The following is a 13,820-nucleotide window of genomic DNA, read 5'->3' as shown; positions in this document are numbered from 1 at the left end:
AAGACTATAATGCTTACATTAAATGAAGAGTTTGGGGACATTCACGATGAATTGTCAGTCGTTTCTTTATTTAAAAAAAAAAAAAGTTTTTGTGTTGTCAGATATGACTTATTCAATAATGGTTTCATCAGATCTGATGGATACGTTAATTAGATAATCAGGTTTCATGCTTATTTAAAGTTCTGTTGCCCACATCTATGTAATTTGTCAGCTGAGAGATTTTTTGCACTTAACTGTAATGCACTGAACAATATTGAGCTTCTATCAAAAATCTTTTGCTTTGGAAAATGGTAAATATTATGGTTTCTGCCATTTGCTCTTGAATAGTGAAATTCTCAGCTGCCAAATGGAATATTTGGAGAAGTGAAAAAATTCACTGATTTACACATGTTATGGGCGGGTGATGCTTTTCATTTTCATCTTTCTGTGCTGCTTTTCAAATTATAGTCCAATGCTTACAAGGAAAATTCAATACCAATAATTTCGTTTTTTTGAAAGTAGGAATGTTGTGTACCTGCTTTATATAGCACATAGTGCTGGTCTCTGTCCTTTCAGTACTCAAACGTGAGGTGTCGTTTTGAGAAGGAAGTACAAGTAGGATAGAGAAAAACAGTCTTTTGGGTTGGTCTGCTCTTTTTCCTGTCGCCACTGTTGTATTCATTTGGGCTGTGCTTTCTTTCATCGCAGGAATCCCTTAGCTGCCGTTTGGTGTTTGTGATGATGCAGTACTGTGTGGCTGCAAACTACTACTGGTTGCTGGTGGAAGGCATGTACCTGTACACGCTGCTGGTACTGTCTGTCTTTTCCGAGCAGAGAATTTTTCGGCTGTATCTCTGCATTGGCTGGGGTAAGTTGATCTTTCCTTACGTCCACCTGTGGCTGCCCACTTCAAGTTCTGCAGTCTATTCTCTTTTTATACCTGATCCCTGATCTTGTTTGAGCTGGGCCAGTGTGGCTCCTGGAGGCCTGCAGCATAGAGGCTGTGGGTTCATAAGCATGTGGTACTTTTCCAGCAAGACATCAACTTCCTAACAAAGAAGATGTGTGGCTGGTTTCAGGTGAGCAAAGGGTACTCTGAATTACCATACCCTGACAGTTTCTCATTACATTCAGTGACATCATCTACTTTTGGTGCAAATTAATGGTGTATCTCACACCTAAACTGGAGTAAAGATAGAGGCGTGCTGGCAGTGAGTGGAGGAATGCAACAGGGATGACAAATAAGGGGCTGCTAGCAGGTAGCATTCAGACTGTGGGCAGAGCAGACCAAGTGACAAATGTCAGGTGAAAGATTGGTCAGGGTGCATGTGCCAGGGACATATGTATCCTTGAGATTAAGTACTGTGATGAGTTAAAATCAGTTGCTTTAGTCAGAACTGCCTTCTATGAAAATTCTAAAGCTTTGATTCTTTCACTCTCCAGTTAGCATGGATTCTATTACTATTCAGGACTGATCTTAATTTTTGAATTTTATTTCTCTTTTGTGTCTTTATTGCCTTCTCTTCATTCCTCTTTTCCTCCCTCCCATCCTTGTAGAACTTGAGTGACTATTGAAAAGCTGAAAGTAAATCCAAGTAAATACTGCAAATGCTTTCACAGATACTACTTCTAACATTTAAATTGCTTTGACTGTCTTTCTCTTTCTATGGATTTACCAACTGTGAATATTCTAGTAAATTAATTCACTGATAAAATATGTATAAATGACTCAGTGTGAATTGCTCGACCAATTTTACTGAACAGTAATATATGGAAAGTAAAGGCTTTCTGGTATAAATAAATGTAAGGAATAGCAATTTCATGGTGAGAGTTTTAGTTAAGAAGGTATTTGTCTTCTGTTATTGTTTTATGTAGACCATGCAGCAAAAGCATTTTATATAACCATAGAATCATAGAATGAATCATAGAATCACAGAATGGCTTGGGTTGGAAAGGACCTTAAAGCCCACACAGTTCCAAATCCCTGTCGTAGGCAGGGCTGCCACCCACCAGCGCAGGCTGCCCAGGGCCCCATTCAACCTGGCCTTGAATGACTCCAGGGGTGGGGGGACCACAGATTCTCTGGGCAGTCTGTACAAGTGTCCCTGAGTAAATAATTTCCTCCTAACATCTAATCAAAATCTCCCCTCTTTTCATTTAAAACCATCAACCCTTATCCTATCAATGTGCTCCATCATAAAGAGTTCTTCTCCAGGGTTTTTGTAAGCCACTTTTCTTAAACTAGGTAGTAATCATTTTACCTTTGATTTTTTTTATTTTTTATTATTAAGGAAGGTGGGGGGGAGCCATCTTTGAAGCACTGAAGTCATGAGAAGAAATGGAAAAAAATGAGAAGAAAAAAAAAAGCAAAATTATATCTGCAAAAGTGGAGCGCAAAAACAGAAGACATTACTTTATTTTTGTGGAAATGAGTGGCAGTGCCAGAACTTGACATTAAATATATAAACTTCATCCAAACCTCCTAGAAAAGCTTTGCCAGTGCCATTCAATCCTCATCTTTATAGTTTCTTGCTATTCCAGCCATGGCTGTATGTGCAAACCTTGCTAATAATTCTCTGTCTTCAGATGCAGACATCTGCTACTGCAGTCCAATGAAGCCCTCAGTGCTCCCAGATCAGTTATAGCAGGTAACAGTTTGGTCTTGAGCAGTTTCTGAGAACAGGTGAAGATGTTTTTAACTCATTTTCTTGCTTCGGTGGTGTTTCCAGTTTTTGGGTGCTCAAGTTCCTCATCAGATCCCTTTCTGCTATGAATGCTCAGTTTCATTTTGAGCTATATAATAGCCTCAGCATAATGCCTCAGGCTCTGCTTCAAAAAGCCAGAAAGTGAGGTTGTTTGAGCTGAGGGCATCTCACTCTTTGAAATAGTTGATCAACTGTAAAAAAATAAAGCTGGATCCAGAAATACCTGATTATGTCAGAGCTGATTTGATACCCTGACCCTTTATCGTGTTAATGAAGTGTCTTACAAGATGATTTTTTACTGTGTCATTACTCATCTTTTGATGAATATTTGTGTTAAAATTTTGTGGGTGTATTGTTCATAAACTTTGTGGGTGTTACTCATGTCATTATTTTTTCTAATGAGAACTGAACTTTTTGATCATTTACAGACCATATGGTATTGTTTCTGCTTCTGGAGTCCCCAGTGTGATTGCATTTGGTTGTGCTCCTACTCCTGTCTAATGCATGAATGGAATGGTATTCTCTTCAAGGGTTTTTTCCACTTGGGTGTTTGCATGTACACTCAGCCGTGGTATTTTCCTTGCTGTACTTTTTTCGCTGAACAATCAGGCTCAGAACAAACAAGAAGCTAGAGCAAATCAATTCATTGGGTAAGCCCAAACAAAACCATAACATAAGGACCAGCTTACCAGTAGGTAGAAATGTCCTAGTATGTATTTCTCTCCAAGAGTTTCAATTGTTATGTTGAATAGTGCTATGCTTTGTCATTAACAGTGGAAAAAAATCTGTGTAGCTACGTAACTGGAAAAGTACTCTCATTTTACGTTTAACATGAACATTTTATCTCAATTCAAAATAAGGATAGGGATGTGCAGGCTGGTCTTAATCAGGATGGCTGGGACACCAGCACATTTTTTGTTGTGCCTGAGCCCAAGAGGAGAGTCACTGAGCCTTATCCTGACATCAAGTAAATGTGTCAGGGCAATACAAAATAATCCCTGGAGAAGGGCAGTACTGCTGTAACACTGCTGTGTGCATCTTTCAGCAGCAACTGGAAACAGGACCTTGCATTCAGAGCTGGGGAGGAGAGATGAATGGGAAAGCAATGGCAACATCCCACAGTGACTGTGCATGGCAGCCAGGCAGGAGGAAAGTCAGGAGGAGGCAATTTTCAGCACTAAAAACTAAGAAGAAAATGTTAATAAAAAAGCTAAACATTCTCTTAACTTCTGTGGCAATTTTACACCCAGCTGTGCATGCAGCAGGGAAACTGCTATAAAAAATAAATAACTCCCCTCCTTCCAACTCTTGGTAATCCAAACTTGCTCTAAGGATGAATACACTGAAGGAAATGAGATTGTTAAAGGCAAAAAGCCTGGCTAGGGTGTCAAAATCTACATCTCAATTGCAAGGATGATCTGAGTGGAGCAGAGCCAGTAAGATATCTTCCTTCTCAAACCCAGTATGAGCTCAATGTAGCAAGAGGATGCACTCATTACACTACCATTTCTTATCTGTTTTCAGTGAAAAATCTTCTAGACAAGGATATGAAAATTGATTTTGTGTCCAGACTGAGCCTGATAAGAAACAAATAAACAAATCACTCTGGACTTTCTCTTATTTCTCTTTGCTCTCAGTCTTCTGCTTTCAACTTTTCCTTTTTTTATCTGTTAAAAAAAAAAAAAATTACATGTTTTCTTTTCACTTCTATACTGGTACCCTTTCTTCATCTGATTGTATTTATTTATCACTAATTTTAGTTCCTCATCACATATCTCTTGTAGTTGATGAAGTCAGACTGTCCTGGATGGTTTCTTTAGAGAAAGATGTGAAACTAGATTTCTTTTGACAGCAGCCGTGTTCCTCTGGTTTGTGTGCCTGATTATCTCAGAGGCTAAACTTCTCACCACATGGAAACCACTGATCTGAAACACTAGTTTATAAATAAATTCATCCTTCCTAAAATGCTGTATGCAGAATATGTCCTTTTTTATGAGTCCCAGCAGGATGGCAATACTTTGGTCCTATGGAGGCAGATTTCCATCAAGAAGAATCTCTAATCATTACGTGAGGATGAGGAGTGAGTGCCTCTCTTGCTCCTCACACATCTTTCTCTTCTGAAATCACCTTCACAGAAAATGAGGTACAATGCAAACCTAGCAATAGCCTGCTAGAATGAAAACTTACTTGCACATCAAGGTATGGGAAGGAAAAATGCATGGAACATACCTGGTGATATCTTTTGTGGTGTTCAAAACTGTCTGAGCTTATCCATTCTGTTCCAAAATGTCACAGACCCATTAAGGGGAGAGGCTGATTTCTGCTTGCAGTTATACACAGGATGTAGAAGCTATCACTAGCAGAGCTGCTAATGAATCTCCTCTCTGCTCGTTTGGGACTGTGGAACATTAGGAGAACATCATCCAAATGGTGAATCCTCAAGTAGAATTTCTCACAACTTTCTTCTCTTACCTACTCCATTCTATTATTGTTCTGTCTAAAACTGTTGGGTTTTGGCATGGATAATGTCTGACTGGTTTACCTACCTTTCTTGTTTTCCTTTTTTCTGTAAGCTGTGCAGATACCTGAGCAGGTGCAGAATACTGTAAGTTAGCAGGAAAATAAGTATGTCCAGATACTTACTTATGCAGTGGGGTGTATAAGACATTGATTTGTCAGATCTATTACTTTCTTATCATCTATAATATGTGTAATTTTTGTAGACTATTATTCAGAAGCCCCGTCCTGTGTCATCTAAGTTGAATTTTTTTAGCTGAACTCTCAGCATGCTTATTATATGGTATCTGTGACAGGTTTCATAATCACAATATAGTGTTCAAAGACTTTCAATTAGTTATTCTGTAAGCATTAATGTGGCTGAGTCTGTTATGAATATACTTTTGCAGTCTCTGGCATCTTCAGATGTGATTCAGTACAGACAGAAGCAGCTGCTACAGTTTCCTGAATTCGGATACCTTTCTTTTTTTCGGTTAACCTGGGGAAATTGCCCAAAGATCTCAGGGCTTTTTGTATGAGAGCAAGCACACCCTACAAGTGAGGGAAGTTTCTTCTCAGATATCCGGTATTCTTTGAATAGCTGCATGAGAAAGAAGCACAAGACTGAAGCCCAAATGTACTGCAAGTGCTGTGTGTTGTGAGCCCAGGATGAGAATACTATATTGATTCTGTTCATAAATAATATTTATCTCTAGATTTTATTCAAAGCGCTTTATAGAATTTGCTTCTGATGCTTACTGAAGCCTGGCAAATTTCCCCTGAGCAAAGTAGCTAGAATGACATTTACTTTTCTGCCTGTTAACTGAGGTTAATTAGGTGTCAAGATTACAAAGTAATCTATGGAGAACCTCAGTGATCCTTGCAAGCTACAATTATTGTAGAGATGCTGCAAACTTTCTCGTTTGCTATTTGAATATATTCTGTAGATTTGAGGTGGATTAGGGAAGGCTGCGGCAGTCTCCTGTTCAGATCTTGATTAGGACTTTGGGAAACTAAATGTAGTCCTATCTGCCGAAATTGTTTTTCAGATAGTTTTCAGAGCCACCTTTTTCTTAGGACTAGTCTTTGTGAATTTGGTCAGATGACAGATGGTGTCCATGTAGAATTTGCATTGATATTCAAAGCTCATGAATATGAATTGTACTGCTAAGTATTGGTGTCTCATACTAAAATATATATTGCTAGAAAGGACCATATGTGACTGATGTTGTTGCAACACAAAGGCACTGCAGACCTGCGTCAGAGGTGACAGGGACAGAGGATGTTGTGCCACTGTGCTACCTATTAACTTGTACAACATTTACATAGCAGGATACTGATGCTAGTTCAGTAATACGAGCCCTTCTCCTGCCAGGCCCATTTAATATACAGTATTAATAACAGTTTCTCACTTAATTCAAATGACAAGTAATGCAATTTATTTGGAGAGATTTCTGGTGTATCCAGAAGATGGAGGTATCCACAAATGATTACCATTATCACTCAGTGCATCTGTTCCCTCCACTGACACACAGCCTTTGTGCTCACAGTGTTTGTGCCTTAATCTGTGAATTTCATATTGAAGTGTCTTAATTCTCAGCAAAGTTAAGAAAGGAGTAATTCAAACTATAATTAGTTTCTATGAATCAAAGGCTCTTTTGTTCGGAAGTGATTTGCAATGAGTCTGTTCTTAATCTCCTATGCCAGTATCAAAGTAGGATTGATTTCTCGGTAACTTTGTTCCAAAAATACACTCTCAGTATAAGGTATGTCTGTGGAATGTGATTCAACCACCTGCCCAGTATCTCTACTCAATTTACATATTTATTATTATTATAACTATTGGTTTTCTGTGACTTTTTTTCCTGCTGCTCTTTATTTTTTCTCTTTTTATTTCCCTTTGGTTACTGATAGAGAATAATTTATCATTTGAGCTATTTCTGCAGTATTTAGCTGTTATGATTGTAGAGAAGGAATACAGTGCAATGAATGAATAGGTTTTTACTGATATTGTATACTCCATGCAGATATTGCTTGAAGATTTTCAGTCTGCAAGAGATCACTGATTTCCCTGTGGCTTCTATTGTCAGAAACTGCACTTTTGCATTACAAAGTTCTAACATCTGTTACCATTCTCATTTTTAAGAATGTAATGCACTTTAAAATTTTGTTGAGAGACTTTGTAAAGCAAATTATAACTGCCAGCTTATTTGGCTTTTGTGTCTTCCCCTTGCATCCCAGATCAACTATGAATATTTCTAACACATACACTGTCAGGTAAGCACAGGAGCAAGATTCTTCTCAAGAAGAGATGCACCTGCTCAAATACCATAGCCCAAATTTGGGTCTTTTCTGGGGAGACCTGAGCACACTTGCTCCACAGAATATGCCCATGCTTTCATTATCATCATGGTACATATAACTGAATGTACTCCAGTCCCAATGCCAATAGACAGCCTGAGCTTGGTACTACCTTAATGCAACACAACAGACCTGCAGATGGAAGTGTGGATGCAGAAGGTTTGGGTCAAAGAACTCTTCATTCTTTCTCTCTAAATTGCATAGTGGCCAGCAGATATTCCAGAAATTTAGTTCCCTTGGCCTCTCCATGATAATGGATAAAAAGCTGGTATATGCCAAATATGGGGGTGATGGTCTGTTGTTCGTTGCTCGTGCCTGCTGGGAACTAGACAGGGGTGTAGGCAAAAAAAGTTATACATACTAATTACTTGCTGGTTAGATTCTTCTTTCCACTATTGACAGCCAACTGCACTGGTCAGGAGACGTGACCCTCCTGGCAAAGAATTACATTGTATATCATTGTATGGGGGGTTATGTCCTCTCTGCTTTTCCCTGTCCTTTAATGTCAGTGTCAACCTTGTCTCCTCTCTTCCCAGGTGTACCAATGCTGTTTGTTATCCTCTGGGGAACTGTCAAGTACCTTTATGAAGATGAGGGGTTGGTTTAGTTCTGATTTTCTAGCTATCTCATTTGTGCTGTGTGTGTGCACTGACAGGCCATTGTTTGCTTTCTGTTTGTAGTGTAGTGTAGTTTGCTTTGGCTATGTGCTGCAACCTCATAAAATTGCTTCTGTTTTGTCTGAAGGTCTTGCATGACATTTCAGGATGGACTGTATGTTTCTTTCTGATCCCAATTTTCTGCATGTCTGAATGAATCTATCCTTTTGCAGGTCAAGGAGAGGCATGTTTTGTTTTTCTGTAGTTCCAGTAACAACAATAGAAGTCATCATACCCAACCGAGACCTCTCCTGATATTGTGCCTTTGGCAGTAGCCTTTAGAGTTATGCCTCAGATGAAGGCAAAAACGTCCCACAGAATTTTGCCTGCAATTTGTAGTGGTTAGCTTATGCCTTGCAGCAGAGATGTGATTGCCTGTTCTTGTTTAAGCTTCCATTGTTTTGGTCTTCATAAAATGAAAACGCATTCTGTGTCTGATTGTGTTAGTCTTTCTGAAGTCAAGTGTACCACTAATAAAACTGTTGAAAAACACAAAATACATTTTGTCTGCTTTTCCCATAGGAACTGTTCTGAAAGCAAAAAAAGGCCTTTTTACTGCTTTATGCACCAGAAAGCATTATAGTTTAGTTTGTTTGTTTGTTGTTGATTTGTTTTTGTTTTTCAAGCAAGAGAGAGGAAAGTGGCTTCCTCGTCTTGGTGACAATGACTGCCTGAAAATATTGAGTAGCTTTCTTTGTGATGATGTGTATAACTTCATGCTATTTCATTATTTTTTTTCCTAGATGATCTATTTATTGGATCTTCTTACTTAGCATCCAAGCAGCCCAGCCAACACTTTGTAGTCATTGTGAGATGTTTTTTTTTTGTTTTGTTTTTTTTTTCAAGCACAGTCCTTGCTGGAGAGATGCCATGGTGTGAAAATTCCATGTAGTCAGAATTGCTCTCAGACTGTTTTCTGGTATTCATGAGTATTAAGATCAGGGTTTTTTTCAGTGTCTTTCATAATACTGAAACAGCTGTCAAGTTGCCTCTTCTGGCCTAAGCAATACTAGGATTATTCTATGATTTTTCTTTCCAAGGTTGACTTGGTAATGTACCATAACAAGATCATGGCTATTCTGATGTATTGCTAGTTTTGATGAAATGATCAAAATAGATGTAGAGAGCATGTAGCATCTGAAAGGCAGTATTCCATAGCCATATCTTGCCATCAATGTAGAAAATGTATTCAAAGTACTCACACTGAGCCTCCTACATAATGTGATGTTCAGAGCTGATTTATACTTTCTATTACGGAAAACTGTCATTCACTGCCTTCGGCGGACCTTAAAGGGGACAATTTTGCACCTTATTGAATTTTCTAAATCTTGTATAAATATTTGTAAAATAGAACAGTAAATAACCACATGCAGCAGCTTCTCTGAAAGGCATGATTTCTGTGCCTTGGGCAGACATTTGTTGGAGCAGACAGGGATATCTTTCGTGCTGTTTGCTGTAGCACTGTCACCATGGATATGCGGCAGGCTGTAAATTTCATTTGTGACTCAACTTCTTACCTGGTTATGAGGAATAACTGGAAGTAGATGTGGCCAGGATTGGAAGTTCCAGGCAATCCTGCTGTTTGAATAAAGGATTAGAACCTGCAAGATCTATTTGTACATTGGTTCCTTCTTTCCTTACAGGTACACGTTTGAACTCCTTTATAAATCAGTTGCTGTTTTAAAAAGTGAGCTATTTAAAAACACTTTTTGTATAGATTACGAATAAAAGTGAAGACAGTGAGCTTCTTAATCATTACATTGTACCTGAAGAGCTGGTAGAGCAGGGTGGTTGGAACTGGATGACCTTTAAGATCCCTTCCAACCCAAGCCATTCTGTGATGATTCTGTGTTCTTTGTTTCTGCCTTCATTTAACTATGGGAGGAAGACAGCCAGTCTTCAGTATTTTTAAAAATGAGCCGTTAATCTGTATGTCTTTAAGGTAAAAAATCAGTGTTTTCATTCATAGAAGACTTCTAGATTGTTAAGCAAAGGCAGAAACTTCCCAGTAGCATCTGTTTCTCTGGATTAATTTCCCATTTGCAATTTTGATGCTATTATCTGCCGACCATCTTTTAAGTGGTCCTGAACAAACTGCAGGGGTAGATCCCAATCAGAATAGCTGCTAGCATATTTATCAGTGTGAAAGTCCCAGAAAGCACAAATTGAGAAAAAATAATGTACAGATCTATCAAGTTCATTTTCTGGACACTTTAATAGCTGTGGCACTTTAATTGGACTCTAATGGTGTTTTTATTGCACATATTTGTATAAATTTAAAAGTAGCTAAAACTGCTCTGTGCCACAGGAAGCAAATTAATACACACAGAAATGTAGCAGAGCTAATGTTAAACCATTTCTCAGTCTCTGTCATTATCAGGAAATTTTAAAATTGCCTCTGCTTCCATTTAGCTAGTCAGAAAATTAGAACTCCACTCCCAGCCATGCCTGTTATCCTACCTGCCTTGAGGGGTTCAAATAAAATTAATTTAAAAAATGCATGAAGCCAGAATCCAGTCACCCATAGCAATTAAGAAGTTCTGTTACTCAGATTCCAGCTCAGGTACACTGACTGCACACAATACATAAACTTCTTTCTCAGTATCTAAAATACAATTTAATACAATTGGATAATGCAAGCAGATCTGGTTGTATGTATTAAACTCAAGTTGAAAGAAAAATGAAGTTCTTAGCCTTTTTGGACCTCCGTTACCACCAAGGGAATATGGAACTGCCACAGTGAAACTGCTTTGCTTTCTTCTGTAGGATTTGTGTGTGTAGGCACTGTGGCATGGACTCCTATTATGCACTACACGGTTTTCTATTTTCTCTCAAGTTGACTGTCCCGTGACAAGGCTTAGGTGGCTTACTCTCTGCCAGTAGTGCCCTACTTTCATAGGTCTGTTAAGAAAACTTAGGGAAAACTGAGCACACATAAGTTTAGGCAGATGAAATCTGGAGAAGAAATTTGTTCTGTGAAACAACCTGTATTTTCTATAGTGCTGTTTCATAGTTTGTTTCACAGTCTGTGTGTCTCAGTAACCTGCTGAGTTTACTGATGAATGTTTCTGTTGAGTAATACTGAACAATGTGACAAGAGACTAACAAAGCTGTTTCATGCAAATATTAAGTAAGCTGTTGCTGCTGGAGCCAATGAAGTGGACGTGAACACTGCTGGGCCACCCAAGCCATTGTGCATACACACACGACCTCATGGGGCTGGCTGGCTGGAGACAGCGGACAAAAGAACTAACTGTACAAAACCCCATTGTAATGATCACTTCAAACTGATGATCCAAGCTATGGCTTTCAGGCATTACATTTGTAGTGATCATTCTCCTCCATTGCTTGAGGGCACAAAAATTTTAAAAAAGAAAATGAGGCTTATGGGAAGAATAAAGTATTAGATTGCCTGCAGCATGTTACTTTCTGGACAGAAAGTACACAAGAGGTGTAGGACAGGAACCACACAAGAAACATCTGACTCAAATCGATAGCTCTCCCCTTGCAACCAAATGGCCTTGGTTTTAATGGAGCAAATCTCCAAAATTTATTGATGATAATTCACATCAAGAGTTGGAGGAGAACTAGCCATTAGTGGACAGGAAAGGCAGACAAGTAGTATCCAGCTAGATTATGACAGCTGCAATTGTATAAAGCATTCAGTGTTTCTAAGAACCCAGCAAATGCATCTGTTTCCATGTCAGCATGATGTACTTTCCTGGTATCTAGTCCTCAATATTGTTTTCCATCTGCACTACTGTAAGTGAATGAGAAATGGGAGATTTTAGTAATGTACTGAAACTTTTTTCTTGTCTTTTTGCCATCTGCCTAGCTGCTGGAGCAGGAACTATAACATGAATTACTGGTTGATCATCAGACTGCCCATTCTAATCGCCATTGGGGTGAGTATGGAGTACACTCAGTACTATATCATGTATTACAAAGAGTGGTAGTGCATATGGCTATTGTGCATGTCCAGAGGCTAATAACCTTTGAGGGCACTGACATTTTCAGAAATGAGATTTTATGAAACCAAATTGGTTTCTATTACTTGAATTCCTGACAAGCGTGATGTTTATTTTATACTGTCTTGTTTGTTGGCAGTGCATGATAACTAAATAGCATGCCACATCAATACAGCTAACTCCTCTGTTTGGGAAAGCTGCAGCAGGTAGCACAGAGGATGCATTTTAGAACTTAGTAAGAAATTGAATTCTGTGGTAAATTCTTCAGCTGCAGAATAGCAGGATTCCCAGGGACCTCGAAATGCATACACAACCCAACCTAACGCTTGCAAATGCATATTTCTTGGTGACTGTATAAATTCTTCTTTAATCTCTCCAGGTAAATTTCTTAATCTTTATCAGAGTTATATGCATCATCATCTCCAAGCTACAAGCCAATTTGATGTGCAAAACTGACATAAAATGCAGGTATGTTGTTTGATGGTCTGACACTTGTTACCTCTCAAAATAGAAGTAGACAAAGAGGTACATGGAAAGAAGTGGATTAACAAGAATGGTTAAAGATAACTGACCCTGAGTAAATGCATAGCTTGTGTTGCATATTGCTGTGACTGCTTGGGCAGTCAGACACCAGTGAAACCTCCTGGTGAAGCCAGGACAATTATTGCGCCTGCATTAGAGATAAACAGAAGACTTGATCTCTGAGCTCATCAGTTTACGCTCTTCTACAACTGAAAGAATATTAAGTAAGCAGGTATTTTTTGCATACTTGCAGCATATACAAGTACTTACGTAATTTGAAAGAAAATGAGTGAGAGAAATAAAATCTTCAGTGAAGATAGTGAGGGGTTATTTTGAGTACTGCTGCTTGTTCTTATTGCCAATTTTTATTAGGACAAACTTTCAATCTTGAATTTACTAGGTATATATATGAAGTTTCAAGAGAGTACCCACTGAAATGTTCAATATTTATTTTGCAGTCGTTGCCCTGTCTGTATTACGCCTGTTATCACCTTGATAAGATTCATAGTTGCATCATTTATGTCTACATCTTGAAGTACATTTCTGTATTACAGTCTGAAAAATAGTATAGGAGGAACAAGTCTGCTATAGGATAAATTAATGAGTGTGGAGCAACATGCTGTTCAGCTATGGTTTTTTGACTTTGCTTGACTTCTATAGTAGACACAGCACGTATTTTTGTGTCATCTTATCAGAGTACAGAGTTGTCTTGATTTACTTACCTTCAGAGCTTTGTGAAATTTTGGATATCCTTATGCATTGAAGTTCAAAGCAGAGAAAAGGACTCCTAGTGTGCTGCACGCTTAACTTTCATTCGTTCTGAATAAACATGACCTTTTCTTCCCAGGGTAAAATTCGCAGGGCGTAGTGGGAGGCAGGCAGTTTCGCTGGCTTGGAGGCATTTGAAGGTCTGACTGTAAAATTACGCTATCAAGGAGAAAGCCCTTGCCCTTATGACTTCTATATTTAGAAGGAAGGTTTGATATAGCTGAACCGGAAGTGCAAGTTCATTCAGTTATTCATGTTGTATGTTCAATAATCTGCTAGTAAACAAAGAGGCTTTATCAAGAAAGAATTTACCCAGCATCAGAACCTTCTTTACTGATGAAGACTAAGGTCTTGGTAGTCCTTCT

General features: G+C 38.6%; 1 protein-coding gene across 1 annotated transcript in view; it reads left to right on the top strand.

Moving 5' to 3' along the window:
- GLP1R (glucagon like peptide 1 receptor) overlaps positions 1-13,820 on the top strand; it is an 81,118-nt gene that overhangs the window by 55,690 nt on the left and 11,608 nt on the right. Inside the window, exons 7-10 of the mRNA XM_085219431.1 lie at positions 688-847; positions 8,078-8,138; positions 12,033-12,102; positions 12,545-12,633. Coding sequence (XP_085075557.1) covers positions 688-847; positions 8,078-8,138; positions 12,033-12,102; positions 12,545-12,633 — 380 coding nt within the window. The remainder of the gene's footprint in view (positions 1-687; positions 848-8,077; positions 8,139-12,032; positions 12,103-12,544; positions 12,634-13,820) is intronic.

The sequence above is a fragment of the Meleagris gallopavo genome, chromosome 2 (assembly GCF_905368555.1).
Source record: "Meleagris gallopavo chromosome 2, MGAL_WU_HG_1.1, whole genome shotgun sequence".
In the NCBI taxonomy this organism is placed as follows: Eukaryota; Metazoa; Chordata; class Aves; order Galliformes; family Phasianidae; genus Meleagris; species Meleagris gallopavo.
Note: the sequence above shows the minus strand (reverse complement) of the source record. Positions and strands in the feature narration are given on the sequence as shown.